The sequence below is a fragment of the Bombus impatiens genome, unplaced genomic scaffold (assembly GCF_000188095.3).
Source record: "Bombus impatiens unplaced genomic scaffold, BIMP_2.2 scf_0102, whole genome shotgun sequence".
NCBI classification, from domain to species: Eukaryota; Metazoa; Arthropoda; class Insecta; order Hymenoptera; family Apidae; genus Bombus; species Bombus impatiens.
This window is the reverse complement of record NT_176521.1, coordinates 4,783,425-4,806,046: the sequence shown is the minus strand read 5'-3', so window position 1 is coordinate 4,806,046 and position 22,622 is coordinate 4,783,425. Positions and strand designations below refer to the sequence as shown.

At 37.7% G+C, this 22,622-nt stretch overlaps 1 protein-coding gene across 3 annotated transcripts in view; it reads left to right on the top strand.

Annotated features, from left to right (window-relative positions):
• The window catches only part of LOC100747673 (sex determination protein fruitless), an 86,366-nt gene that overhangs the window by 52,194 nt on the left and 11,550 nt on the right, over positions 1–22,622 (top strand). Inside the window, exon 5 of one of the 3 annotated variants that reach the window (XR_004460915.1) lies at positions 20,625–21,777. Coding sequence is in view for 2 of the 3 variants with exons in the window: in XM_024364597.2 (XP_024220365.1) it covers positions 20,625–20,875 (251 nt within the window). In the remaining variant the exon portion in view is untranslated. Of the gene's footprint in view, positions 1–6,603; positions 8,014–20,624; positions 22,365–22,622 lie in introns of those variants that run through there. The other 2 variants (XM_024364597.2, XM_024364598.2) reach the window with 2 other exon arrangements.

Below are 22,622 nucleotides of genomic sequence, written 5' to 3'. Positions count from 1 at the left end.
TCTGCCTTGTTGTAACGTAGAATTACGCTGATCGTAACTAGGATAAAAGTTCATAATTCGATCAGAGCAAGTTCGTGAGAAATGAAGATAATTAAGTCCAAATGGTATAGTTCAATTGATTTTCGCGTTAAAAGTACATCGTTTTACAAGCGAGTAATCGATATCCGACGAATGTAGCCATTCAGAAATCATTTCACATTTAAAATCAATTAACATTTTTCACGATGACTCTTAGAATCTCGGGACCAACTTCGATTTTCGTTACTGTGTTCTCGAAATTGCTGGGAACAGCGATATTGGCCAGAAAAATTGGCACGTGTAAGCAACGCGATACGGCGTGATCCATTCGATCGAGTGGCACTCGAAGAATCAAGTGCGATCGAAGCGCGATAGGGGGAAATTTGACAGACGAATTCGTTGCTTTAATCGTAGGATAAAAAGAGGCAAGAGAAAGTAGAGGGAGAAAGGGAAAACGAAGAGGTGAGACGAGGGTGCGAGAAAGAAGTCGACGAACGCGCGACGAGAAGAAAAGAAACTATGGCTGTGCAAGTGAATATTATGAGTGTAGTTACATAGGTGTAGGTGTTACCTAGGGTCTAGGCTTAGCTGATCATAGGATAAGGAGCACGTTTATGGCGTTTTGTTTTCAGCTCGGCGAGCGACAGCTGCCCGTTTCGCCCTTGTACATTACCGAACTAAATAACAAAAAAAAAAGTACTATTATTAATATCTCTTTATATTGTATATTAATATATACAAATACGAATTAATCATGGATATATATGTATATACACACACGGTATATGTATATATCTATCTTCGTATGAATATAAATATAAATATATATATATATACATTTTGTTATTTTTCTCGGGGGATAATATATATATATATATATTAAAAAAAAAGATACTGTAATAATTGTAAATCGTGCGCGCGCGGAAATCGTGATTCTCCACGCGCGTACTAACTGAGCGTGTTCTACTCGTCATTCGAAAGGAAAGAAAGAAAAGAAAAAACGAACAAAAAAAAAAGGAAAGGAAGAGTACTAATAATGGTAATAGGTAAAAATAATAATAATAATAATAATAATAATAATAAAAGGAAAAACGACGGCAATTGTGAAAAAGAGGGGAAAATAAGAAGAGAAACTTAAGATTAACAAGTGAGAGAAGAAAAAGAATTGACGCGACTGTCAGACTGAAAGTTGTGATTTTGCATGGCAAGTGTATATATAGGGAAAGAGGAAACCAGAAAAAAGGGGAGGGGGGAAATAAAAACCTCTGTGTATGTAGATTCAATGGTATAGGTGAGAAAGGCGAGAAGGGTTTAAAGGATAGAAGAAAAATGAAAATGAAGAATTCGTTAAACCGTTGCATTTTCGCGTGTGTGAGAATGAACCAGAAAAAGAGCAATGTGCGAACGAGAGAGAGAGAGAGAGAGAGAGAGAGAATATGCGTATGAAAGAGTAACAAACGATGAGTGAATATACACTAGTATGCATGTCAGACAAAAGAAGAAGGAACCAAATCGACGCGAAATGTCCTTCCTTTACCCCCATACCCTCACCTTTATCCCCTGGAATCCTGGAAATAATAAGAAAGCATCTCGCTTCCCTTTCGTTCTTTTTCACTTTCGTTACGTGGAGCTCCTCCAGCACCATCTCGCTTCTTTCTCTTCCTTTTTTCTTCCGTTCCTTCGTTTATACTTCGTTGCGACACTCTACATGCACAGACACACAATACAAAACGTGAAAATCGGAACAGAGAGAGAATCGAACCTAGCTAGACGAAAGTGTTGTATACACATATCTGATCGAACGACCGATAGTCGGCCACTATGAGAACCTTCTGTGTCTCATCGTCAATCGGACAACGTCGACCACACGAAGGACGCGTCGATGACGAGGGAACGAGGCCAGTCGGATCATCCAGCTGCTGTCTGTCTGTCTTTCCATTCGCATTGAATGCGCGTCCTGCATCACGTTAAAGGTTAGCGATTGTTGGTCGTTAGCGATCGTCTTCGACATTGTCACGATTAAAGGTGGAACTACCCCTGCAAGCGTTAAACGTTGCATCTAGATGGTTTCGTTCGTTACAGCTGTTTACACGATATCGTTCGCGCAAGGAATTTTCATCGGTGCGAGATGTTCGTATTGTAATACGTCGAGGAAACATTGGTCTAAAATTGGTGTCGGTCTTCAACAACCGTGTTCGATTTGCGTTAAGCCACGGTTACAGTGGATCTACGTTCTGATGGGCTATCATTCTGACGGGTGGAACACTCGATAGTCGCGAGAAGACGCATCCACTGTAGCCTTAGACACGCACACGACTGACGCTTATAGGGAACACCTTAAGGTCGTTTATCGACAAGGAAGAAGACGCTCGGAGAACCTGTCGCGTGTAAGATGGTCGATGAGCACAAAAGGTTCGTAAGAAACGTGGCACGCTATGGTCTCCGTCGTTCTGGTTTAAGATCGGACGAATCATTGGGTATCAGTTACATTTTCGGCTCCGACAAACGTACAATAGGCGCACTATCGACGAGAAGAATAGAAAAAAAGAAACGTTGAAAGAAAGAAAAAAAAAAGAACAAAATCGCAAAAAAATGGAAACAATAAAAACGATTGAAGGAAATCGTGCACGAAAAGAAAATAAAAAAAAAAAAAAACAAGAGGAATACACGGAAAGAAATCGAACAAGCGAAAAACTAACCGCAGACCATGCCGATACAAACGAGGACTAACGATCATAGGGCGTAATTGATTTTATTACCGAGAAGACAAACGTGAGAGAAAAAAAGTAAAATAATTAATAATAATGGGAAAAAAGATGATTATTCTTACTACTTCTTATTGTTACTACGATTATATTCTTATTCTTATGGTTATTCTAACATTGCAAGTGTTATGTTACGATTGCAATTATTATATACACCTTTAATTATTATATAGTGTATAGATAATATATGGATGATGAGGATAAATGAAGCAAACATTACAAAAATTTGCAAAAAAAAATCCAACAAAAAAACTATGGAGAATTAATCACATGTGCATTTAATGTATTTCATACTAATTTTTTGATTAAACATAATTGTGTGTTAACCGAGCCGTCTATCTTTCTTTTTTCTTCCAGATCATTGTTCTTCTCCCTGCCCGTTAACGTCCGTACGCTACTCGACGTCGAACGAACTTACGTACACGTAATCGGACGTTATCCCGCCCATAAGTCAAACATTTGCTATTCTTAAATGTGAAATTTATTAAAATTAGATTTACAGCGAGAGTCTTAAAATTCCTATAACACGCAGCATTAACCCACACAAAAAGGAAAATAATTCAAGATACTCTATATCGATAAAATTCGCAATCAATCCAAACGTGTATATGAAAGTTGCAAGATATTCGCGAATATACAGGGCGGTTGGTAATTGGTGGTACAAGCGGAAAGGGGGTGATTCTACGCGAAAAAAAGAAGTCGAAAATATAGAATAACAATTTTTCGTTTGAGGCTTTGTTTTCGAGAAAATCGACTTTGAATTTTCGCTCGGTACGCGTGCGGTACGTTATGACGGATCTCACTGTAGATCGTTGTCACTGTGGAAAAATTTAAACAAAATTTTTATTCTATATTTTCGACTTCTTTTTTCGCGTAGAATCACCCCCTTTCCGCTTGTACCACCAATTACCAACCGCCCTGTATATTCGATAAGAAATTAATTCTCGTAAAGGGTTAAACGTATAATAAACGTTAAAGGTAATCCCAAAGTGAATATCGGATTCTTTATAAAATACAACGAATGCTTGTTTAAATATCTTCGTAAACTTCGCGAAATATATATTTGCACTAAATACCTTGCAACTTCTACGTACATTTTCAAATTTCTCTCAAACTTTAACGATACAATCGTGACAGTCCAGTCTCGTTACGATGCTAATGATATTTTTGAAAGTATCGTTCGCGTTGTTTCACCTAACAGTTCAAACTGTGAACACACTGTGTCTATAATAAGATCAATAATGCAAAACTTGGGTTCCAGTCAACCGAGAAACGATCGTCGATCATCGTACGGAGGTTAACGCAGTCGCAAGTGGGGCAAGTTTAGCGTGCGAATGCGATCATCGAGCGTCCGAATCATCGTAATTTCTGCCAGCTGTGATACCTGGTTTTAACCAGGGCACGCGTCTCTAGGGACGGTCGACAGCAACAGTTTCATTTCGTTTGAAGCGTTTCGTTTCAGATCACTGTATGTGTCGATCGTCAGTTTCAGGCAGAGGCGTCGCGACGCTGTTTGCCGTACCCGTGTCTCTGCCGATACATCCGGCTGCTGTCGTCGGATCCGGTGGTCGGACGTATCGCTGTTGGAAAAACTAAACTATCGGGGCCGCGTTCAAACGTCCGATAATTCGCCCGGGCCGGCTCCACTTTCCGCCATTTCTGACGATCCTCGCGTCCCGTCGTTGTCACGCTGACCAATTTTCCTTCGTCTATCGACATCGCGTGCATCGCTTCAGTTTTATTTTCCCTGCCGCTCCAACGCTCGCTGGCTTGTTATCCGCGACGAAACAAAGCGACAGTTTTGTGATTCCTGGCTTTGGAACGAGTGGAGAGGATTCCTTGTTAACCGAGAGCCAGGTTTATCGTTCCTTTTATTGGTAGTTGAAATGCAGGGCGATGTTATGGAGTTTGTATCTCTGGTGTTAGCTGATAAGAAGCATAATCGTCTGATAAGAAGCATAATTGTCTGATAAGAAGCATAATTGTCTCGAGGGTTAGTGGTATGGATTTGGAGTAATCGCAAGACTGTTTAGAGGAGAAAAAAAGTTTAAGGTATACAAATGTAATCGCAGATTACTATAGGTATTTGTAGATTAACGTAAGTTACAGCTTGTAAAAATAATTACTTCTCACTGATATTGATATTCAATCTTTTTTTAACGTATGTTTAACTGCTGTTTAATTTCATTCTAATCGCATCTAATTGCTATCTATATTGAAATATGATGTTCGACTCTAAAGATGGAAATTTCTATATCAAGTTGTACACTTATGTATAATTAACGATTATTCGATTAGGATGAACTGAACTGTGTGATAATTTGCTCGTGAAAGTAAGTTCCTATCGTCGAATCATCTTCCAACACAAAATTACACCTACAGTTCGTAAAAAAGTTGAGTTAAAATTACATTAACAAATTAAAAAATTGAACAATCAATAACAAAAGGAATAAGAGAAACGTCGTGGCTAAAATACTTCAGAGAAGGTCCTCGCGCAACCATCCAGAAAATCGAGACAAATCGTCGATACAAGTTACATTTGCATTTCGTTTCCTGACAGCAACGCAACAAGTCCCCGCTGCCGATTCAAAGACGTCGAGAGCGTCGAAGTAGAACGAGTGACAGAGAAAGATCATTTCTCTTTCGTTCTTTCACGTTGATACTTCCGATCTGTATCCTGAAAGCCGTGAAAAGGTGTTCTTGCGTTCAACGCGAAAGGCATTTTGTCCCGCTTGAATTATTAATTCAATTCCACAGCGAATCGATGCATGACCTTTCCAAAACTTCACACGCGTGGTAACATTCCTATGAATAGTTCGTGTGTGTATGTGTGTGTGTGTTTCTTTTTTTGTTTTTTTGTTTGAGAGTGTTTGTATAGATCCTGTGCTAAGCTACGTGGCAAAAGATTGTATTTTAACATGTTTAGTGTCTGTAGGATTTTGTATCGATATCCATCTATTATATTATATCATCCTGCAGGATTTTATGTTTATGCAGCGTTTAGTGATCGAACATATAGAAGTATAAAATTTTCTTAATTGTCTTTTCGCAATCCGCAATTCGACCGTTATATCGTGGAAGTTTAAACGTAGCGCAGACATCACCGTATCGTAGGTGGATCATTTACAAACGATACGATCCAAGTGCTATATGTGTTAGGAACGAAACTTCAAGTTACAAAATAGCTTGTGCAAGAATGCTTTTGGATAGTCTTTCTCGCGAAAAATTCCAATATTTCAATTTTTACCGTCGTTTTCATCATCCCGTTATACGGATAAACACATGCGAGCCAGCTTCTTCTTGGCGGAGGAATTCACAGACCAAAGGTACCATATTACCTGGACTTGATGAACGATAGGATTCACTTAAATACTACGCGTCTAATTGTAACGAACGAGATCTGAAGCTGCGAAAACGGCAAAGATCCTAATCGATTCCTAATTCCACGAGAGAAGCTCCAACATTTTCGATTCCTTCCATCGTTTCGATCGTCTCGTACGAACCAGTTTCTACCTCGTGAACAATGTTGCACCGACGAAAATTAGGAATTGCAAATAGCTTCTAAGACTAATAAATAGAACTGTATCCACTTCCTGCGAGTTAACATGCAGCCTTACACGCACACGTGCGCACGCTGGGGGCGGAGAGAATGCGAAACAGAATCGAAATTCGAATCGAAGCGAGAAAACAAAGAAAAATAGAAAAAAAAACAAAAAAAAAGAGAGAAAGAGATAGAAAAGAGAAAGCCAGAAATAGAGAGATGACGCGGCGACGCATTTTCGTCAGGCTTGCGCTGACCCTGTGGTTTCTGTTGTTGCAGAGCTGAAAAATTGGCGGATATCGCAAATATTTGAGAGACAGAGTAACACCGACGAGAGGAGGCGGTGCTCGTTGTGCGGTAAGGTCGTGTCGAACGTGCGCAATCACTATTACGTGCATTTCCCGGGAAAGTACGCCTGCCCGCTCTGTCCTGCGGTTTACACGCGTAGCGACACGCTGCTCACGCACACGCGTACCAAGCACGCGCACGCGCAATAGCGCACGCGTGCGTACCGACAACTGCGGATCTAGCGCGACGATCCTTTACAATCGATCGTATTCCAAAGGCTCTTCTTACCATCCAAAATGATATCTCCATATCATCGCGGTTACACGTTTTTTCGCGTTTTAGGATGAGTTTCCAGATTTTCGAAAGATGCAGCTGCTTTTTGATTATTTGTATTTTGGAACGGTTCTGGCTGATTTCCTGGTCTTCGTGGTTGAAAATGAGTGAAATGATTTTTCACTAGAAGCAAGTTGTTGCGTAGGAGAAAGGTCGTATCGTTTCGTGACGAAGAATTTGTATGCGGTGTTTTCAGGAGAAATGTTAAGTTGCTAACTTAACTGGAAAGATGTAATGTCACGTACGAAGTATGTATATGTTTTTTTTTTTTCAATGTATAAGTACGTATTAGGTTTTGTAATGTTCGAGCTTGACAATTAAATGAAAGGGCGTGTCTAGAGTCTAAAACTCACCTTGCTACCACTCGTATGTGTTCAGATTAAAGCAAAGTGAGGTATAACGACAGAGGATGTATTTATCTAATAGGATCGTACCTCGGTGGCGTTCGTTAATAGGGTAGACGATTTATTCCTCTAGGTCGATGCTTCGGTGCGAAACACGATGTACGTAATGAATTTGTCATTTTGTGACTGCCAAAGATATTTCGTTACGTTGTGCACTTGTATATTTCATGAGACTTTAAGCGTTCAGTTGCGTTGCATTGCATTAAGATATGCCGTGAAATATGCAATGTTCATACATCTCTTCCTCGTGATTCGTGGAATTGCACGTATGGAAAGTATTACGTTGATTTTTCTTTCTTACAACATGATTAATAGACGTTCGATTTCTATATAGAATAAAGTTACGTTTTAAGAATTTGCATATATTTCTTCATATTATATACTTTTTATATTTCAATTTCTAGCTGGGTTTCCTAGAGTACGTTAGGTTTCGGGTAATTTGTAATAATATTCTGTATGTTGTAAACTGTCCAAAAACTCAAATGGATAATTATAGAATTTCGTATTTACCATTTCACCGGTTTAATTTCTATACAAACTAAATAAATGGTTTCAAACTGTGGATATATCATACCTGGTTATTCGATACAGATATTCCTTCGTCGTTTCAATTTCGACTGATCTGCTGTCTTGTTCTGCTATTTTAATTTCCACGCACATTGCTACTTAAGCGGAAAGGGAGTGATTCTACGCGAAAAAAGATGTCGAAAATATAGAATAAAAATTTTTCGTTTGAGGCTTTGTTTTCGAGAAAATCGACTTTGAATTTTCGCTCGGTACGCGTGCACTTTATCACGTCTCGTTATAACGGATCTCACTGTAGATCGTTGTCTCGATGGACATTATCGCAGTTTAAGTTTGTTTTTGCCGTAGCGGAAAATTAGGGATACATAATGAAATAATATGAAGTAATCGTAAAGTTCATTATTACAAAAATTGCTGAAAATGTTGTCCATTCTGCCGAACACATACTTTTACTCTTCTAATTAAATTTCTACGAACACTTTCTAACGTATTCGATTGTTTTAAAGTATGAAACGTGATAAAGTGCATGCGTACCGAGCGAAAATTCAAAGTCGATTTTCTCGAAGACAAAGCCTCAAACGAAAAATTTTTATTCTATATTTTCGACATCTTTTTTCGCGTAGAATCACTCCCTTTCCGCTTAGCCTTCCACCAGTTACCAACCACCCTGTATATGCAATATAGAAGCATCTTTTTTAGGGATTCAATGATATATGAATCTTTACAACTATGGTGATCAAAATTTAATACTTGGAACGTACGATATACGTAAATTAAACATTCGCTTTAATATTTGATATTCTATTTAATTTCTACCTCTTTAATCGCATTCGTAAGTTCATGTAATTGGATATAAAAATGTTTCAAAGACTTGCGTAGGCTATATGTCTTGCAACTTTTGTATCAACCACAATTATATCATTCTTCCTATCACAAAGTTGCAAATCTTCTACAGAATGAAGCACACGCTTCAAAGATTCACACAGAGATCTAAATAATCTATAGACATCCATTCTGTCCTTTAAACTTCTACGTAAACCACGTATATCTACACTTGGAAGATACGTGTAAGACACTCAGATGTTCTGTGCTTTGTATCTTGGTATCTCAGCTTCTACCAACTTCCGTAGATCAATGGCGTCTTCGTTTCAAAGATTCATAGAGACGTACGGATATTCTATCCTGCTCCATGATCTTAACTTTTAAACGATCTAAATATCCACTGTCCTTCAAACTTCATTGCCCAAAGTTAGCTGTAATCGTATACAATTTCAGAAAGACGAAGAATTTCATAATTTCTAGACATTATTTATAAATATCTATAGATATATCTATAGATATACGAGCTACAATTCAAGGCTCAGAATTTAAAGTTAGTTTATTATTGGCAGAAATCTAAAATTGAGAAAACTTCTGCCTATGTATAACCTAAACTTCTGTTATGTATAGGCTACATACACATAGAAATCTACGTTAGATCGTCGAATTTTTGTTACTTAATTTCTTCAGTTTCAGTCTATTTCATTTAGATATTCGTTCGTGGAAAGAAAACTCTGATAGCTGTGCATGTTAATGTTTTCATTAGTCGTAATCGAAGATTTCATAAGAAATGAACTTTAGAGGAAGATATTGTCTTCTTCTAGTAGTTGAATCATCCTAGAACGTATTGTCGTGTAAAAATTCGTAAAATTGAGCGAAGCTCGCTTTTAGTCAATTTAAGATTCTCGTGGGTCCAAGTGTTCGTTAGAAAGATATTCTCTCGCGCATTTAAATTGTCGTTTTTGCCAAAGCAAACATTTTCCAACAATTTCCAGTTCTGCAATTTTCACAAATCTTAATCCACTTGTTTGGTATGCACGTTTGCATAAAGCTGTGTTATATCCTAAGCATCTGAATTTTTCATATTTAACTTGTAAGGAGAAGCGTCTGTTATAAATATTAATTCACGCGATTAACGAGAACATTTAATTACAATTCTTTTATACGTAGAGGTACGTATTTTCGCTGTAAGCCTATAAAAGGAGAATATTAGAGAAATTTTTAATATACGTTGCTATAAGCGCTCGATACTTATTTTGCATCTTATTTCCAGCTCCTTTGCTATTTCTAGGAGACTCGTGATATTTATATTCATATAACGTTACATCACAGAAAAACTGGTTATGATGGGAATTATTTCGCTCGTAAGGACTCGAGTTACCTGCATTATGCATTAAAATAGGTATACAACGCTGCTGGTATACGAACGGTTTTGCTAAAAAATAAAAGTAGTTTAAGGTTCATAATATCAGGCTTTATCAAATTATAAAAAGAAAAAAAGATGGCAAAATATCTTAAGCCTTTTCAGCGAAGGTGTATGTATATTTTAAACATTCACGTAGCTACTTGAGTAGCGTGATTAAGTTTAAGAACCAGTACTCTTACGTTTTGTACAGATTAAACACAGTTACCCCTTCAGTAGTGATTGTATATGTAGGATAATATAAATTTAGAATTATAATAATCAACGCGTTTCATATTGTGAAAAAAAAATTAGAGATGACGGCAGAATTGTGAAACAAAGCCAAAGATATATAGCGATATTTAATTATACAGACAAATTCTAATAGGGACCTTTCTGAACCCTAAATCTTTTTATGCGTACGTTTGCCTTGCTTCCTCGAATGTTTATTTTTACAATCTTGCTCTCGTTTTAAGAATAAAAAGATTTTTAATCGATAATTAACTTGTTTTAGAAGAAACTCTTATGGTATGAAATTATTGATAATTAATTAAACAAATATTGATAACTATTCTCTCACATTTTTCACAAATTGAATGAAATTTTTAACGGTGAAAAAGTATAATTAGATCGATAATGATATAAACGATATACAGCAGGGTTAATGAATTGTGGACGAATGAAAAATTAGAGTGATGTGATGAAAATATTATCGATATTACATACAGCTACATATCTGTTTCAATAAAAGACAATATTAACTTTGCTGAAACCACCTGCATGTTTTTAATAATAGCAAAAATAAAAAAAAACCCTGAAATCAATCATTTCGACGAGTCTGGCAGTTTTAGTATAACGTCAAACATGTGTTTTATTAATTAAATCTTTTAACAATTTGGATCAATCGACACATATTTTAATACTTACGTTCAGCAATATACGCGCACATGAAACCAACTTTTTTTAATAAACCTATTCTTTCATCGTTTATTCAATTAATTAAATAAATTACTCGCAATCCTGTAAGTGACTTATAATATATTCTAAGTTAGATGTAGAAAGGAAATATCGTTACCACACTGACGATCATTTCGTAATACAAAGATCTACATATTATTTAGAAGATCGAGTATACAGCATAGAAGAATCTCTGTCTAAAACAGGCGTGAAAAATCCATTAGACAATCCCTTCTTACAAACACAATTTCATGAAATTTCGTCTCTGAAGCGTTCAGTGTTTCTAATCCAGCCAGCTGTTGGAGGGCACCGAAAATCGAAATTTCTCAATCGTTTGCAGTGCCGATTCGCATCAATGTTCCCACCAAGGTGATATTAATTCTGAGACAGGCGGTGATTCGATTCGACTCAGCTTCCCAGCGAACCAACGTGCTGGGTCTAACATCGTAAATGTGCGAGCGGAAAATTTGATGGCCATACTTAAACGTTTTACGCTCTCCTAAACTCGACGAATTCCGCTCGGTGCACGGATTTCCTGTCCCAAGGTTCGACGCGGCAACCGCGGGTCTTCTGATAGCCTGGCACTCTTAGTTTCAAACGTTATTACAAACTGGAAACGATAGACCAGCCAGCGACCGGGTCCCTTGTGTCGAGATATTGTCTGACTCGCCTCAACTTAAACGTTTCCTTCGTATCGCGCCCGGTCTCGCTGTAAAACCCGAGTGATTTCGATAATGGAAAATTTGATAAAGCTATGCTGAGTTTTATGTTCCTCGTGGAAACGATATTTTTCTGCTTTGTCGAGGTGGTTAGGCAGATCGATCGTGCACGTTGCTTTCGGTTAGATCCGCAAAATCCAAGCGAAATTGCTGGCTGAAGAATGTCCATGAACTCTCCTCCGACGTGTTTTTAATCTCCAGAAGTGGAAGTTTCGTGCAACGTGTGACTCTCCGTAAAATCGTAGTTACATAAAGGGTATTTCGGTAATACAGAGATGGAAACAGCGATTACGCAACTTTGATTGACAACAAACAATCAAATTTAACAAACTAATTAAATATAAGCGCTTTTGGTATCTGGTTTCCTCCGGCATAGTAAAACCTGGATTGCTCGAGTTTATTAGTTGTAAAAAAGTTGTAGTTTCGTACAGCAGGTGATAGTTTATGGCACGTTAGTTACGTATCTGTGTCTGAAAGATTATCTTTCTGAACGGATGCAAATATTCCTTAAAATTAGTAGATCCGCAGGATTACTCGTTTGATCAATTTCGTCGAACTTTATCAAATTTTTAACCCTGCAGCTTTGTAAAAGGGAAAAGGGACAGGCGGTGACTGTGCAATCGATAGCCCCTGACTTGGTAGACTGAAAATTGAATTCGTTTCGGCCTGTCCTAGATTTTTAAAAGTTCGTATCTCGCGTATGCTATGGTATGGTTCTTGTGTAACGTCAAACGTAGGAAATTAGCTCGTTAAAGAATGTAACAAAATTCGCTTCCCTTTTTATCAGTAATTATTTTTCATTATATGAAATATATTCAGAAAATGACGAAACGTATCTCATAGTAAGAATCTCTTACTTCGTGCACCGTTTTAAAATACGTTTTGTCAAGATCCATACATGTTAAGTTTCCCAGCGACAAGAGAAAATGTCAAAGCGAAAGAGGTTGTTATAAAATGTAAACGAACTGTACCTTCCACGTGCTTTTAATCTTTAGAATTTGAAGTTTTATAGATTGTACGATTTTCTGTAAAATTGCAATTACATAAAGGGCGTTCCAGTAATACAGAGACGAAAACAGCGATTAAGCAGCTTTTCTAATTAAACTTATAATTGTTGCGAAAGGTTTAATTAAATCTTTATTTGCTATACGCACGAGACTGGTAGAGTAAAATGAGTAAAATGACATTCGTGTTGTTCTATGTCGAAAATATGGACGGAAAATAAAGTTCCATTAAACTCGCGCTACTTCTGCTGCGTTGTAGCATTTCACTTCACGAAATGCAAATACCTTCGCACCAGCGCAAAATGAAACGGAATCAGAGCCTTTTAATGTTTTACGATATTCGTCTGCATTCGCAGGTAGATTATAAATTTCAATTTTTCATGTTTCAAATTCTAATTTCCTACATTTCAATGTTCTAAATACCAATGCTCATTGGTTGGACATTTTACTATTTTCGTGGTTGGAATACAAGACTTTTATCATCAAACTTCCAATCGCATACACAATCCGAATTTGAATTTCACATTTCAATTTTATTTAAATTCCATAGGCAAAATTGAAATTCTGTTAATATCAACTTCGTCGATGGCAACGAGTATTGAAAAATACCTTTTACATCTCAACACTCTGAATTACAAATGAACGTATTATATTCGCCACAGTACATTGCCTTAACACAAACACGCGAACCTATTCAAATCGATGTCCTCACCCCCTGTATCCATCGAAGCGTTCTAATCCAATCTGAGGAACAAATTCTCGCCGTTGTTCACGAGTTTATAAGAAGCAGACATTTAGTAGACACGTTGTTTAACTTGCTAACTGGGTCGTCCCTTAACTGCAAACTTTTATAATTACGGAATTGCAAGTTAACAGAAGCAAGTTAAAGTTGAAGATTTTCAAATAACATACAAAATAATCTGCAAAGGAAAAAGGGCGATTCATCGGCGAAAATTAATTTCAAAATCAACTGCAAAAGAATTGCTGTAAAATTATAGACGTATCTCATATAGTAGAAATTAATAAAAGATTTTGTAAAAATTTTCATAGATAGCATTATCCTGTTAGTTTCAGAAGGATTGAAGAAAATATCGAGATGCTGGGTACCGAATTCCAACGCGTCTTCGAGAGATTATTTCTCTCTTTGTCGATCGTGAATTTAGTAGTTCGTCCCATTAATAGCAGTGACCATGTGATTCGCACAAATATTGGTTCTTTCGTGACCCACGTTCCTCGCTTTTCCGACCGCTTTTGCTCTCTGGTTTCCTGAACGAAGGCATTTCGTGTGTATGAAACAATCCGATTACACGTTGTCCATGTTTGGAAGGGTTAATCCATATCGAGAGACTCGCGTAACACGTTGTTGGTTGTGTGATAGGATTAAATAGTTTGAAGCATTGATTTTTGATTTTTACGCAAAAATATTGAATGAGCGTATTCATTTTCGTACTTAGAATCTATTTAATAGAAATTTTTCATTTTAGAAGTGTCTACAGGGATAAAAAATTCTATTTTTACTTACGATATTCTGATTAGTAATACGAAATTATAAGAATTTCACAGAAGAAGATGTTCGCTGTGAACCTTCCTAATTTTTTAATTGACTCGATAGCCAGGCGACTTGAATTTTTCAAGTGTCTACGTAAATCTTCGAAAGCTCTGTTCGAAGAACGTTCCTCGTTTTTTAGTCGAAGAGGATGTTGCGGTTAAATGAAAAGAATCAATACAAACAACTTTTGATTACGCTAGCCGCGATTAAACGTACTTGTCTTCGAGAAAATGTACGTGAAACGGAACTCTGAGAAATTGCCAGAAACCGCTTCGTTCGAAAGCTTCCCTTAAATAACGTTTCTTTCGAAGAAACAAAATACCTCCCTTATAAAGCATCTGCATCTTTCCTCCTTTTCTTATCGATGAAATTAATTTTTTAAACGAATAATTATAACGCAAATAGTACTATTAACTGGCGAAAGTTGAACTTCCGATTTATATAAATCACGTTGAACATTTAACGATATATAAAATTTAACGTAAATAGAGTTTAAGCGAGAAAAGACGATGCGTATTGTGTTACTAACATCCCCATTAACTAACCATAATGGAAACGTCGTTAATAAAAGAGAAAAACGTGCAGGATGTGTTCTAGAGTAGAATCCAAATCGTTTCGCTGAAATATAATTCTGAAATCGAATGATAGCGGTTTAAGTTAGACCAATGTTATTTTTCATAAAATAATATTCCGCGTTGATTATTACAAACAAAAAGTGAGTATATTTTTTCAAGGCGTGAAAGCTACACTACGTTTTAATTAATTATGAAACTAACGAGATAATATTTATTTAAATAATAAAATAGTAGGTAATTTAATACAAAATCTCGAAATTCTCAAAGATTTAACTTAAATCGCTATGATTATCAGCGCGGAAAATATCGTCCACTTCTTTAAACACCCTGTATTAATTGACGAACGAACAGGCGCATACTTAAAGAATTTTTAATTAACGAACGTAATTTGGCGAACGGTTCGGCCATATCTTTAAGACTGCAGTTGCAATGAATTCCGGTTTTATATCGTTTGAAACTTTCGCAAGCTTCCGCTTTAATATTCTCATCTGATGGTGTCATTTACCCGTCCAGTTTTTGCTCGTAAACTTTCGTCGATTAGCGACGTTTCCATTACGGCTTTTTAGAACGAGCGTCACTCGTTCGACATCTAAAATCGCAAAAGCACGATTATACGGTCGCGTTTTGCGATTTCGGTTCGCGTACAGGTTATTACGACACGCAGTTTAACATGAGAAGAACTAGCCGGGTTACTTTGGCCTATTAACGAATCGGCAAAAGTTATTATTAAGTTGTTTCATAAGTTCCGCCGTTCTTTGCTGTCGAGCAAATTTTCAGAATTAAATTTAGAATTCCGAATATAGCGTGATAGAATGAAAGTGCGGAGCGTAATCTGGAATTCTATCGCGAAGTTACCCGCGAAAACGTGACGTTACGCTTAAAAAAGTGTCTAAAAAAACATTAAAATAAAGAGAGAGAGAGAGAGAGAGAGAGAATTAAAAATGCACAGTAGTTCTCTGTGTATCGAAATTACTGTTTTCTTAATTGTGTCGGATCTTTAATCAGAAAAATTGGCAACGTGCTGAAAGAATAGCGAGCGAAGGATATAAATTTGATAAAAAGAGAAAAAAAAAAATTGAGATAAAAATAAAGTAACAGTGGAACTAAAAATATTCGTCGGAACATACGGAAAGTGATATTTAAATTTATGGGGCAAGGGGGGAATGTTATACTCTTAAAGGAAATAGCAGACAGAAGAGATTCACTTAATTAACGTTAACAATGTAAAAACTAACAACGTGAAAATCAATGAAATTTCACAGACGTGACTCGTGATATTCTAAATTTTCCAAAGTTTTCGTAATTCCTAAAAATGTAAGATTTTACCAATTTTTTAACCAGATCTTGGAGAGATTTAAGGATAGACGTTAAGCATTGTTGGAGGAAGTTAGTTGGTTGGTTGGCAAGCTCGTTGGTTTAAAGTAATCGAACGGTATCTGTGGTTAACTGTACTTTTCAGTACTTGTATCTAGCAGCTATGTAAAAGTTTGTACGGTAAAAAATTCGAGGATATTTAGCGTTGCGCCGAGGACCTTCCATTTTGAGAGTTTTCTATCGGTAACGTTAGGTCTAAGCGAATTTACAAAACGATTATGGAGAAACTTGAATTGTATAAATGTATGCATATCTGTGGATTAATAGATATACGAAAATGTGGTTATGGAATAAATAATTTTCAAGATGGAAATAGTTGGTTCAAGTTTAAAAGCTTTCGACTGGAAGTCTGGTGGTACTTTGGGAAATTGATTAAGAATCGTTTAAGTATTTAGGAATACCACACCGACCAGATTATAACGAAAATCGAACTGGATGAGATTAATCGCTTTCTCGATAATTCCAACTTTATTTTATTTTAGCACGTTGGAGATTAAAAATCAAACATTGTTTAGAAACGTATAAAATGAAAATATACATTTTCAATTGACGATTAGAAATCGATTAAATCGATTAAAAATTCGAAGAATCCTTATTTTTAAAAAGAGCAATTGAAATTTAAGTTTCGTTAAAAAAAAAAAAAAAAAAAAAAAAAAGAAATACATGGAAAACAATTAGCACACTTCGAAAAATCCTAATCGTAATTCCATCAAAGTAAATCAGAGTTCACTACCTACACAAAATTCATCCTTCCCCCATTGTTCACAATATTTCCATCGGTTTTCCACTGAAGACGAAATTTCGTCGAAGAACGTGCGTGAACGATGGTTGAGTCGCGAAAATTCACAAGAATCCGAGAAGCAGTTGCTACTGGAGAGACGTGTGTACGAGAAAGTACTTATATATGTATGTATATAATTTTAGCGTGTATCACGACCGGCTCACGTGTAGTCGAGGCTCAACGATCAGACTCAAATAGGATTACTCGTGGCGCGTTGCCCGATAGATCGTGTGCAAACTTCTCCGTACATGATGTCGATAACCAGACGGCATAACGTGACGGTATAGTTGTGTTCACGCGGCATGGATTATCAGAAACGGCGGCGCCGTGGCAGAGCACCGCCTTCGAATAACTCTGGCTCGAGTGAAATATTCAATCGAGTCCGATACTCTATGTACACCGTCATTCTCTAGCCCTTGTTAACGATCGATCGCGTTTTACCACGCAGCTAGAACAGTTTTCCTTGCGACTAACGTCGTTGTTTACCATTTCAGATTAGCTTAGAGCTCGTGAGCGTTAGAGATTAGTACAACCTGCGATCACGAAAAATACACGAAGAAGGTTATTCCGTAGAAGTGTGGGGGGGGGGCAGAAATAGTTTACAGTTTATGAATATCGTTTGGCAATTTTATGCAGAGTGTTGCGTGGTTAGAGTTTGCTGAATCAGGATTTGGATAGGGGTGGTATTACTTCGAAAAGTATGATCAATTTCGTTGAGGCATTTTCTTCTCGGGTTATAGGAATGTTGGGAATTAAAGGAGAGAAAATTTCGTGAAATGGTAAAAAGAGAAGTTGAATTAAGTTTTATGATTGTTATAACTGTTCAGAGCATCTGGGATATTTCTTATGAATTTTAAAATCGAATTGAGATAATCAACAGGTTTCATCTGTTCGAATCTGACACTCCGGACATCTGTTTAATCCTTTTTCAATCTCTCGGAACCTCACAGACTACGTTCAGATTGAAAACAGGCAACAGGCAAAGTGTAGAGACCGGGCCTGACCAACTTGCAATTCATTAGATTCCTTGTATAATATTGGAGTATTTTTACCTTTTATACACACCAGTTTCCATATAGTTAGTGATCGTCTGTTAAACTAAAGTCGAAATTCTATTTCATTCGATCTTCCTTTATTTGTGACATATAAAACATATCTTTTTACATCACGCGTTAACTCGATAAAATCACACCAACGTAGACATTCAGCTCGGGAAATATGCAAATAAATGAATATTCTAAACTCCTTTCGAAACTAATTTACAGAGTGTCTGATGTAGACTACGAATCATTTGAAATAGAATGTCGAATGTTGCTTAGACCTGAACGAACATCGCTACGATTTAAGATCGTGCTATTTACCAAATGTTTAAGATCCCTCGACTCGCCACTCGAACCAATCACACAAATCCTCCTGCTCGAATATGTTCCTCGATATATGTTTTCCACGAAATCCTACACACCACGAGAATACACGTGTTATCCAAGGAACAAGAAGCAGGTGAACGCCAGCCACTTATACCTTGAGCCACACCGGAGGACTTATCACCATAGCTCAACGATTCTACGACCGATACGATAATTCTTTCGGTATCGATCATCGTCTAGCGCAATCATAACTTTGCCACGTGCTCGTCAGAAGGATTAGAGGCGTACGGAAGCCGGGCACCGTTCTCAGGTAATCCCTCGATAATATCGGCAAACGTTCGAGCATTTTTCCTCGCCGACTGTGTCTATGGTTGCGTCGCTATGAAACGTGAGTATCCCATCTCGGCACGTTTGCCGAGGCTTCTGTATCCTGGAGAGATGATGCGAGAGGGATGACGCTTGTACGCGCGTGAATGAATTGTTGAGAGTTGAGAGCCTCTTTGTTTGCTGCTTCCATGTACACGTTGCCAGCTTTCACACACTTACGCTACGTATCTGTATCATACACAGGCTTACGAATGTATTCAAACTTTTGTAGAAAAACTTTTACGAGTATATCGTATCCGTTATGCGAAACATCTTGAAATTTGGAAATTTTTCTAACCTTGTTATGTTACGAGACTCGGCTGTTGTAATTATACTGGCAAAAGTTTGTCATAAATTTGGAAATAAAGAAATCATTAGATATTTGGTCCCTCAGTTTATGCGGCATTTTTTTTACGCTTTTTACTTTTTTTTTTTTGTTAAGCTATTTGAAATAAATTAGTGTTTCCTTTATATTGACAGACTTTAATTATGCGAATTTCATTCCACGCGGAACTTCGTAAATTGAGCAACTAGTGTATATGTTTCGTAGATATGGCAAAATCACATTTAAACGATCAATTATATCGCAATATTCGGTGGGACCGTATTAACAATAATTGTTGTGTGTTTATTCATACTGTATATTAAGTTTTTACTAAATATATGTTTGCAATAAGTGGCGCGTAATTTCTGTATATATTTTTCGGTTGGCTTTAAATGTTGCCAATATAGTCGTGATAGTCGTGTAGCGTTACTAATCAAATTTGAAAATGTTTCGTGTAACATACGTAGACATAAAAGTTTTCCATGGTAAGTGTTCATATAAATTCGTGAACCATTGTCACTTGCCCTCTCGATAATACAAAGATGTAGATGGTAAAATTCTTCCCTTCACTTTTACACAAATTTCTATCATAAATGTGATGTTATCACATTGGTTAACTCGGTGAATTTCGTGAGCTTGATTAGGAAGCTTCTTCGTGCCTTTATTATTGTCATTACAAGCTTAGAAACCTGAAGCTTGAGACGTTCTAATTGGGTTTCTCGTTGAGAAATGGCTCTAACCAACCAAAATTTGTAAACTCTACAGTTGTTATACCTTGTTACACGTTATAAGAGACTAAGAGTTTTCTTCCGGGAATAATCCCTGTTTTAGCAAACATTAATCATTTTAAGGGCTGCGAGAATTCAAGCCAGAAGGTCGACCTTTAAAATTTGATCAGCTTTTCCTCCGAAAACTGACCGGAAACCTACCTTTAACACCTTGACTGTTCTGTTATACGTTTCCATATTACACGAAAAGATGTTAATTCTCTAAAAAGTCGAAATGCCTTTAAACGTGTCGAACCGAGTCGTTAATAGCTCGTTATTGTAATTCGCACGACAGTAGGCGATCAGTTAAATAAAAGGGGCGCGTACCGAGACAGATAAACCAACGATCGAATGTTTGCAACCTACCCCATCGAAAAAAATGTAGAACAAATTCTACACTGTCTTGTCTTTGTCTTGTCTTGTCTACACACGGATTATCCTCTAATTGATAGCACACGCTACATTATGCAAGGCGTTCTGTATACCTTGCAAATATATCTTACATAACAGTCAAAGTATTAAACTTATGATATTTCCAAAAATTCTTCGCCTACTTCACGAACTATCGAGAGCGAGCAAGCAGACAGAAATACATACACACCAAACGCTCAAACAAGTAACGAAAGAGTAAAAAAAAAAAAAAAGATCAAAACCATCAAGAATCAAAAACAAAAAAAAAAAAAGAAAGAGAAGTAGATGGTTAGAAAGGAAGCAAAATCGAAATGACGGCGTGTTGGGTTTTCAGGTATGGTGCCCAACGTGCCGGTCGGTCTTTCTTATCACGAGATGTTCGCCGTGTCGCTCGGCTCGCCGGCGCTGTGGAGATGCCGAGCCTGCGGCAAACAGGTGACCAATCGTTGGCACCACTTCCACATACACACCGCCCAAAGGTCCTTGTGCCCGTATTGCCCGGCTACATACAGCAGGATCGACACCCTCCGCTCGCACATACGCACCAAGCACAGGGAGATAGTGTTCGCCAAAGGGTCCTTATAGAGGACGCTGATTGCCCCGCGAAGGAAGAGGCCACCGCCACTTCCGCCTCCTCGTCTCTTCGACGACAGGCCCATCGCGCCTTTCTTCGGATTCGGGCTGCCCTGACCGAGCACTGACGCTCGATTTTTGAACCCTTATCTACGCGGAGAACGCATACAGCACTTTTAAACCAGACCTTCGACCGATCTTTTTCCATTTTTTGTCTCTGCGGTTTCCCTCGAAGGCAATCGAAATGTCGTTCGTTTGGGAAAATTCGTAGTTCGTTCTAGTACGATTGCTTTGATATTTTCCACGTCTGACTCTTACTTTTTCCAATGTAATTCGCGTATTATTGTCGTTGAGTGTCGGTAATGGCACCTTGACGGGTTCTTGAGTTCTGAAGGCTTCGAAGCGAGGTACGAGTTTTCGAGTATAAACACGACGATAGTGGCACGGGGTATATATACATTTCGAAGTTATGGAGAGAGAGGAAGATTTTCACGCGAGGATGAGTGGTAATGCTATTCGGAGGATTCTCGCGTTTCAAGACCACGAGATGGAGAGTTCGAGAGTTGATTCGAGGAGGCTTGAAACGGTAGAATCGTCAAGTGGATGGCTATGCAACGATATTCGACTATCAAATTCCTCCTATTACTCTTTAGTATTTAGTTCGTTCGTCGCGTGTGCAAATATTATCAGTGATGGGACGAGGTATATACTTGTAGTAAATGTTGGAAGAATTTATTGGAGCGCGTGTGGTTTGGAAATTTAGAGATCGAGCGGAAATTGATCATGAACTTGGTGCATTTGTACCGAGATATCGTTTTATCTGTAAATAGAGTCGCATATAAGAGCGTCACGAAAAAGTCAACGTTGAAAAGGTATCGCGATTTTAACTTAGAAAGAAGAAATCGAATTGCAAAGTGAAACGCCACTTTCAACGAACTTAAAGCGTTAAATTAAGCTGATTCGTTTCGTCCCATTGCTGGTTTCTACCGTTTAGAATTTCCACGCTGTGCTTCCTTCGAGGCACTTCAGCAACTCAAAGCTCCAAAAATGTTCAAGAAGCCTCGGGTGTTTAAAGATAATTTTAGTCGATTTTGGCAAGCTCGCGAAGGTTTCTCGAATACTCGAATTGATCAAACCTTGTATCAATACGAGTGATTCAAGAATTCAATTTTTCACAAACAGAGAACAGCATAGTCGAGTGTCTGGACATCTCGAACTAGTTTTCCTTCGAGATATTTAGGTTCACGTTGGGGACAGTTTCTTACGAAAAAGCATAAAGAAAGACGCAGTTCGCGGGGTAAATTCATGCAACGAATGATTTCTAATAGGTATGTTGAACGTTTCGTCAACTTCTCACTGCGACGTCTCTCCGATCGTCGGCGTGATCGCGTATAACCGAAGAGGAGGCTGAACTTGGACGAAGAGCGATCAAATCAAGAGAAACCAAAAAAAAAAAAAAAAAAAAAAAAAAAAAAAAAAAAAGAAGCGGAATAACCGGAAATAAGAAGAAAGAAGGAAACACATTGATGGAATCTGGCACGGAGTCCGAATTTTTGCGAGGACAATCGATCGATGATAGCGTTTCGAATGGTCTCCTCTGGGACAAAACGGTGCGGTGTTATTCTCGTTTCTTGAGTGGTATCGATTGTAGCTCTTCGCGTGTAGACGATCGTACAAATCGGGAGACACCGAAACTCGCTAGGATTCGTGTAAATAGTAAACGAAGTTTCTGTAGACTGGCTCGTTTGGACTGGACGGG